This window comes from Macadamia integrifolia, unplaced genomic scaffold, assembly GCF_013358625.1.
Source record: "Macadamia integrifolia cultivar HAES 741 unplaced genomic scaffold, SCU_Mint_v3 scaffold472, whole genome shotgun sequence".
In the NCBI taxonomy this organism is placed as follows: Eukaryota; Viridiplantae; Streptophyta; class Magnoliopsida; order Proteales; family Proteaceae; genus Macadamia; species Macadamia integrifolia.
The window spans coordinates 379,365-388,476 of NW_024870461.1; the positions used below are offsets into that span (position 1 = coordinate 379,365).

General features: G+C 36.7%; 1 protein-coding gene across 1 annotated transcript in view; it reads right to left on the bottom strand.

Moving 5' to 3' along the window:
* Positions 1-825: 825 nt before the first annotated feature.
* LOC122068855 (tRNA nucleotidyltransferase cca2) overlaps positions 826-9,112 on the bottom strand; it is a 14,293-nt gene continuing 6,006 nt past the window's right edge. Inside the window, exons 8-13 of the mRNA XM_042632771.1 lie at positions 6,630-6,713; positions 4,653-4,715; positions 4,375-4,516; positions 3,585-3,752; positions 1,378-1,475; positions 826-1,303 (exon numbers count right to left, since the gene is read on the bottom strand). Coding sequence (XP_042488705.1) covers positions 1,199-1,303; positions 1,378-1,475; positions 3,585-3,752; positions 4,375-4,516; positions 4,653-4,715; positions 6,630-6,713 — 660 coding nt within the window. The 3' untranslated portion in view covers positions 826-1,198. The remainder of the gene's footprint in view (positions 1,304-1,377; positions 1,476-3,584; positions 3,753-4,374; positions 4,517-4,652; positions 4,716-6,629; positions 6,714-9,112) is intronic.

Below are 9,112 nucleotides of genomic sequence, written 5' to 3' on the forward strand. Positions count from 1 at the left end.
GACATTCCAAGGGAAGACCATTGTGACCTTGTGGACAAACTCGCTTTTTGTGCAACTATCAGCCAAATATGGATGGAGAGAAATCATAGGATATAGAACTCCAACTCTCTGCCATTTGAAAAGATTTGGAACCCCATCTCTTTTGATGTCAAAGTCAAGATTGCAAAAGTCCATTCAACTTGTTCCCCTTTCCTTAAAAATTGTTGTATTGTTGTTTTCTGGGAGCTTCCCAGCTATGTGATCAAGACCCGAATCCTATTTGAGATCTATGGGCCTTTTGTTTTATTTTCTTTTTCTTCTCTCCCCTTCATTTGGGGCTTGTAAGTATTTTCTTTTCCCTTGGTAATAGATTCATTATTCACCCCAAAAAAATAATAAAAATAATTTTCTTATAGCTAATGTTAATTGCAGGAATTAATTTATCACTTTTTATGACAATTACCTACTTTGTCACAGCCATAAGTTGGTCTCAACATATACACCTTTGGCAACAATAAAGGAGCCAACCATTTTTACAACCCACAATTCTTTGGGATATAAATACTTTATCTCTTCTACATGTGCACGGAAATGTCAACATAATTCATTCGTTTCCTCTCTTTCTCATTTCTTTTTTCCCTTTATAGGCCGGGCTTTGTCAAAAATAATTTGAAAAATTGGAATCAGAAAGTTTATCAAAAATCCACAATCACAAGTTGAAGCCTCGCCAAATTATGTAGGTCTGAGGAAGTTTTCCCATAGCTGTTAACACATTCAACACATTCAAACATGTAAATCAAAATATGACCAATTACCCCACCAGAAGAAACTGAGTACTCAAAAATGTGACAAAATGGCTAAAATAGACAAATAGACAGAATCGCATTTTTTGCATTTACAGATCCTTAAATAATATGTAAAGAAAAAGACCCAAATGCAACCACCTGGGAGAGTGAAACTGTTGCTCCTATAGACTAAGAGCCTTGCCAATGATATTACCCTATTAATCTCAGAAGCTTCAAATTACAAGTCAAAATTTCTATTTCAAAATGGACACGAAAATAACATTTCAGGGGAAGTAAGTTTTCTGTACAAAATTGATATCAGAACATTCGAGGTTGCTGCTTCCGCTTTATACACTCCTGCTTCATCCAACAAAGGGCATACGCTTGGATATAGAAATCGGAACAAGCAGAATGAGAGCACTCAAGTTCAACAGTCATCCTAGCTTTGCACGTTTGGAATAAGTCTGCTTCATCCAATCAAGGCATTCCTCCGCAGTCCCTGATGGGTGGGCAAGCTGCCATTCAAGCAATCTTTGTTGCTGCCAAGGAAGAAATTGATTAACATTAGAATTTACTCTTTTGGTACCCAAGTGTAGAATGCAGAATATCTTACCCATTCCTTAACTTGGGGTCCTCCAGACTTCAGCTGTAAAATATTCATTATATCTTTCCCATTTGCCAATGGTTTCATTTCCCATACATTTTCTAGTCCTGCATTACATAAACAATTCTTTAAATAAGTCTAAGCTTTAGGGAATCAGATATGGAATTGATAAATATTGACTATAGAAGTATGAGCCTTGCAAACTACATGGCATATACTAGAATTCCCACATTTAATCTCATCATTTTTCAAACTAAAGCAATGATTGGGGCAAATATCCTGCACGCCCATTGTAGGAAACCTATCCCACATACCCCCTTCAATTGCTAATAATTGCCAAGTGGAAAAACCTTAAAAAGTGCCTAAATTTGGTTATTTTTCTGCAACATCACCTAGTAATGTACTAGGCTTCAGACCAATCTGATTTCTCCACATGATATAATGGTTTCAAAACAGTGGCTCATTTGCTTGACATAGACCACCGACTTCAACATGTGGCCTACCCAAGGAATTCCCGGTCTATCCAATGTTCAGAATGCCATATCATCTTATCCATGTGGCAAAGAAGCAGTGGGCTTGTGGGATGGATCCCAACAATGTCATGTGAGCGTCTTTCCCCCACCCCCCATAAATAGGCCATTCAAAGTTATGACATTCATATAGACAAAAGAAAAATGTTAGGGGTGAAACTGTGAAAGGAAAAAGTAACAAGTACAGAAAGGAAAAAAAAACAATGGAAACAATGCAAAACATATTAATCCTAGGATTCCATCATGCACTGCTAGTAAAGTCATTCAGCATGGTACAACAGATCCAGAATAGATAGTCCCATTTCACATTTTAGAATGATATTGCAGTCTACCATGGCTCACTGGGGCATAACAAGAAAAATGGGAGGAAATTTATTTTTTCACGGACCAATATATATATATAGAAAAATGAGACCAATTTTATTCTGTTATGACCATGGCTGACGAGACATTGTCTAGAATTTCAGGGATTGACTGAGTGAGCAGAAGCCTGTTCAAGGAGGTCTAAGCATGAATTTTTCCCAGCTACACTATTAGATTATTGATGCATTTATCGATTTTACTTACGTTACACTAAAATAAATATTTGCAACTGTGCAACAATATTTCAATTTTATATTTTTTTACTGGTTTTTATTTGTTGTATTGAATACGAGTGCTACCATCATATTGTCATATTGACATATACAGAACAAAGAGAAACAATCAGTTCCCAATTGGAACAATCCGTATGGTTATTGTTTTAGTACTTTTTCAGATTTCATGGTAATATTTTTCATGAAGATCGGCCTAATTCATTTTTTTAAACCGATATGGATAGCATCTATATCAACTGGGAGCCATTTGAGGTCTGATCCAGTCCTTGATACTCAGGCACACACCTAAGCTTGACCAGCCAAGTAATTGCTTCATATGTTCAACTAGGTATTTTAACAATTCTAGTCAAAACCCCCCCCCTCCATTTTAGAAGTTGAAAGTGTTACTAAATGCGTGACCACTTGAGTATGTGTGTCTCTATTTGGTCCAATTGATCACCGATTGTTTGTGAATATTGGTTGATAATTATTCAGTTCCAATAAACTCTTAATGTCTTTGAGTGTGGCTTTGGATTTGTCATTTATGCTTACTTTGGAGGGAGAAGCCGTGACTTCTTTTTACCTAATGTGTAGTTGGATTTCTTCCAAGGGAGGATGATTTGATTCTACAATTGTGTTTTTTGAGTAATTACAAATCATGTTTTGCATATTTAGGGTATTTAAGTTTAAAGGATGTACATTTGGATTTTCTAACTAATCAAAAAAATTTCCCCAGGCATGATCTTCTGTCACCTTTTCAAAGGAAACTGTCCACTTGATTGCAGAGCAAATGAAACTAATTTTGATATTACCTAGAAGTTTAAAGCTACAGATACATAATGATCACTGCAAGAGAGAGAGAGAGAAACCCAACCCAACAAACCGCCCAACCCAAAAAAAGAAAAAAAAATTGAGCAGGAAAAAAAGAATAAAATTGCATGATTTCACAATAGTGTTGATTTTGTTTAGGATTTTCAGAGAATATTTGAAGTTGGATACTGTATACAGCCAGACTGTGATACCATGCAGAGGAAAAAGAAGAAACACAGACAGCATCTCATAACAATGCTAAATTTTGGAAGAACAAAGAAAAAGGCCCAAGTAATCGTACCTAGTTCAATAATCATATTTTCAACACTACAGAACAATTCTTTTCTCTTGTCCAATTCAAAGTGCCTTACTGGAAAATCTTTGATTTGATCATGATCACTGGGGTATAACAATGTCGACATCATCAAGGCAACTTTCCAAAAACTTTTAATATCCCTTATAAGTAACCCTGGTCAAGTAAATCAAAGAGGTTAGCCATCAAAAAGCTTTACAACCTCATCATCATAGCATATTTTTTTAGGTGATCCAATGCGCTGGCCAGGAGCCTCAGAGCAAAGGCAACTGGGCAGTGGCCAAGGCATGCATAAAACAGGGGTTAGTTTAGGACCTTTCAGGTAATGTTATAATGACCAACAGAATATAGCATGTTCTTGCACCTGGAAAAGTGCTGCAGGCAAACATGTTCCAAGGACAGGAAATAATTCCAGTTCAATGAACATTTGGAATGCATTCCACACATGTTCACAAGCCTTCAATACAAGGAGTTCATTTAATCAACTGAATTTCAATACAATTACTGCTGGGCAATAGATGTTCAGAAAAAAATGACCATTAACTGTGGTATAATACTGAAACGTCTTCCTTTTCAAAATATTTTGGATAAATTAGAATGTTCAATGGTCTAAAGAACAAATAGTGGTGCGTAGAAAAATTGAAAGAAGTGATTAACATTATGTTAGGAATTGACCTAATATGATAGCTATCATGCAAAGGTTATCAGACATCAAGGTCTAAGTGTTTAATAAGAGTTGAATAAAGTTCTAAATCATAAAGAAATTTATTATCCCTACCTGCTAGGATTCGCCTTCTTGAACCCACTGGTACATCAAGAGTTTCTCCTAAATAACCTTCAGCAAGTTTGATATCCTCTGTAGACTCTAAGCAATGAATCAAGGATATGAATCTTTCGAATGTTTTGTGCAAGTTCATAACCTGACATGAACAAATAATATATTTAATTGCTCTCCTAAATACAATTAAAAGGTCTAACAAATGATATATCAGTTCGTAGATGCTGAAAAACAAGCAGATTAGAGATATCTAGAGAACAAAAAGCAAGTCAACTAACCATCTCTGCATCACTGGCTTTAAGCTTGAGAGAATTCCGAAAGATGTGGTTGACAATGGGAAACTGTAAAAAGGATAATTGACTCATTCGAATCCAAACTTCAAGGAAATTTTTTAGAACTACACAAGCATATAGAAAAATCTATTTAACTACCAAAAAGAACAATAATCACCACACATCCAGTAAAAGCCAGAATCAACAGACATGAGTTAGAAGCACAAGAAGAAAATTTATGCCCTTCGGAAATTAAAGCAGCAAATATTAAGTAAATTCTTCTAAAACAACTTCCTTAAGGAATGCAATAATAAAAATGTACTCTTGGAGTCATGGAACCACAAGAGTCATTGATGTAGATCGACATTATGGGCTGAGCTATCGCAGGAGAAAAGCCCAGCCCAAGTAGCCTTATAACCACTTAAGTGGTTAAGTTAGTCCTTAATTAATAAGGGCCCATCGGCTAACATAAATGGGCCCATCGATTTATGTCTAATACCCCTCATCGGCCAGCTTTAAGTGGCTATTAGTTAGTAGACAATTAGTTACCTAATTTGTCTAGGTTTCTATTGTTAAGTCCAATTAGGAGTACAACTCCTAATTTGAGTACGACTGCTACTATTGTAACTGCAGCCCTCTATTTAAAGACAAGCTACTGTAGACAGAAATTCCGAATTGCATAGACAAAGATAAATGCAGTCAATTGCTTCTAAACAACCGAGATAGCTGTGGGTGAGATGCCTGAGCCGAGATAGCCAATCCCACCCATGACTCTCTTGATTAATTCTTTCTTTCTTTTCTTTACTTTCCTGTTATTAGTCTTTGTTTTCTGTGAGAATCGATCAAGGACCCACGACTCTCTTGATTAATTCTTTCTTTCTTTTCTTTATTTTCCTGTTATTAGTCTTTGTTTGCTGTGAGAATCGATCAAGGAGTTTTCAGTTTCTGTTGAAGTTCTTAAAGCCAGGATCGACCAGCAAGAAGTTAAGGTTTTGAAGTCCAGTCAATCTCCCACATATTACAATTCTGAGTTCTGATCCGCAACCCCTTTTAAGGGTCTGTTCTAGGTTACCAAAGGATCATTCGATCCTGATTTGAAGATCATCCAAGAAAACCTGCAGCAGTTCTTGGAAATCTCCCATTTTTTCTCTCTAAAGTTTGAAATCAAGAAAGTCCAGATCTTTCAACTCAGCCGTCAGAATTCAAGGATCTTTGGAGGTTTTGTTCCTCACCCTAGGGCCTACAATCGACCCTAGTTTGGGCTCCATCTGAGCCCCACATATCCAACTGCAGGTATCCCTCCATAGCCCTAGCCGCAGGTCATTCTCTTTCCTAGAGTTTGGGTCTTTTGCTGGTTCTTGCTACTGCTTTGTTCATTGCTCTTATAAGTAGTTCTTTGGGGGTTAATCCTGGTCCTTGTTCCACTGTATCCCTACTTTTATTTCTGGTTTCTATCAAGGCTAACTAGAAAGTCCTATCTGATTTGTTTGGGCTGTAATACATTGGGGGTAGTTGCCCTGTGTAATCTACTTCTACATTAGTCATCCAGGGGCCAACATACATATACAAGGAACCAAATCATTTATTGAGAATCTCTAATCGTGATAAGTGTAAAACATCCCTGAGCTTGATTTATGGAGGGAGGTGCCCAGGGTGGGTGGGAAGGAAATAACCATAGGCTTGATTGCAATATCAAGCTTCACGAGAACACAACAGATAATGATAACAAAAACTGATAAGAAAACCAATCGCTGTATTATTCTCAGAATCCTTTATTAAACTTACTCATGTAGCTTAGGCACAAGGATCAAGAAAGCCAAAATACTACTCTAATACCATCCATTCCATGTATTATGGTGTATTCACCATTAAAAATCCAGTTGACGCGAGTAGACTATAGAATAAACAAGATATAAAGCTGACCACATTCCCCACATGAAGCTAACATAAATCATTGACAAGAGATAGAGCAACTGTGCTTACCTTCTTGCCTTTGGAATCATAATATACAGTCTTTCTTAGAGGAAGAAACAACACTCCATAAAGGTAAAGCCTTCTCTCTTCATCCTAAATTCACAGAAACAAATAGTTAAATTCAAATCCTCAAATAATATACCAAATATATAGGTAAATTCAAGGTCTTAAAAATCAGGATCTGATAGGGTAATCAGCCAATCAGTAATGGGATTGCTGCTCACTGAACCAGCAGATATTAGACAATACCAGCCAATTTCTGGCTGATATCCATACAGATCAGCCAATCCATATTAGTATTGCCAGCCGCCAATCATTCGATTTTTCCAGAGAGTTTAGAATACTCAAATGATCGATTCTTTCTTTTCCCCCCTATCCTCTATCTTTCAAAATGAAACCAAAGGAGTGTCTCATTATGATCTGGATTGCATACTTATCCTTAATTTTGATTACTTGTTATATCTTAGCCTTAGGGTCGACCTGCTATTGCTACAACTATGCGATTGCTATAAAACAAAACAAAACAAAAAAACTTACTGAAGCTAGATGCTAGTAAGAATTAACCCAAAAAAAAAAAAGGATAAACAAGAGAAAGTAGAATCCATTCAAATATTGTCACAAATAGAAACCAAACAAAGACATCTTTTTCATATTTAGCGTTGATTCAATGGACTCAACTTACTGCCCCACTTACTGTCTTTCATAGCAATACCTACAGAGGAAGTCGATCAACGATGATATTTCCACATAATCTCAAGATCACTGCATGCTGGAATAGTTTCTTGTCAAATCTCAACATTTGCAGTTTCTAACTCTAAAGTCTAATCAGAGAAATTTAATTCGCATCAGCATCTAATTATTGGTGGTCATATTGTGCATTTCATTTTACTTTTAATTATGCGTTAAGTGGTGAATGCAAATGATTTAGGCAAGAGATCAAAAATCCCCCATTATGCCTGCCTTCTGATAAAGGGACCGAGGGGATTTGAAGGAGAAAATCCCGGAACATATTACACAAGGCATAATTAATGGATCGTATAGCCTGCTTAGCTTAAGATGGCATGCAGTAAGCCAACGATGAAGACCATTGCTCTCTGATGTGCCTGGATAGGGAGTGTTCATCAAACTGAGTTATAGTAGATATCACCTTGGTAAGTGCAGGACTCAAAAGATAGGAGAGTCTAGAAACTAAAGCAGCTATATTGTCATATAACAGTGACAATTGATAAGCCAATCATAATATGAAAATTAGATACATGAAATATTAAACCGAACGGTTGATCGACCCATTTTGAGTGGATGCATGATTACAGGGGAGTGGTTTTTTTCAGTTCTATTCCTTCATCTTGGAAGGGCTATGGGTTTAGTGACCAAAAACATCCTTCAATTGGACTAATAAAATTGCCAAAGAAATTGCAGTTCAAATTGGAGAAGCTAAAAGAACAAGGGCAGGTGTAAAATGACTTTGGAAGAAGTGCTGGAAAAAAAAAAAAACATCGCATAAAATTGACAACAATTATAGCTTTGAATAGAGTTGAAAGGTGAAACAGGATGGGTGTAGCCAACCCCATTTAGTTGGGATAATGCTCAGTTGAGTTAGAGTTCAGATTGGAGTTTCCTGGGCTAGATTTCGAGAGAGATCTTGCATGTGAAGTCTTCAAGCCGGTTATAACCATGGTAATGCCTCGAGGCCTTGTTGTTGTTGCCTTGATTTCTTCCCTCCTCCCAACGCCTAGGATCTTCTAGACGCCTTGTTGGTGTCACCTAGATTTTTTTCCCTTCTCTAACTCCTATGATTGTCTAGATGCTGTGACAACTGGTTATAACCTTTTCCATGTTTCCTAAGACCTCTGGTCATGACCCACCTAAGTACCTTCTCTGTTTACTTCTGAAAAAAAAAAACTGTCATTTATTAAAAGCTGCTGCTAATAAAAATGTATAAAGCAATAATTACAAACACTGAAGTTTCAATTGATTCTAAATCACAAATGAATTCCAAGAAACACATTCAAGGACATGATGACACTTAAAGATACAACAGATAGAATTATGGTTCCTTTCCCATCACAATTCCAAAATGCACCTTAAAAATCAGAAAAGAAAAGGAAGGTAAAAGATTAGATTCTTATGAATATAACAAAACTATAGCAAATGATCTATGCTAGTACTTCTATCTGTGATGCTGCTGGTAAGCTTGCTTTTTGTGCTATGATCTCCCACATTTGGATGGAAATGAACCTTAGAAGATGGACCTCCAACTCTCGCTCCTTCTATAAGATTTGGAATGCCATCTTTTATTATGTTGGAGTAAGGCTGCGCTTGCTTCCCTCTCAAGTTGTCTGCGACACTCCTAGGAACAGGCTCATTGTTGCCTTCTGGGATCTCCCCCACCCCCTTCCTTATCCTAGTAGTGGAAGGGAATTAGGAAGCCTTCATAGTCTTTCTTATATCTTATACTATAATCTTTGCTTGAATCTTAAGCAGAAGAATTT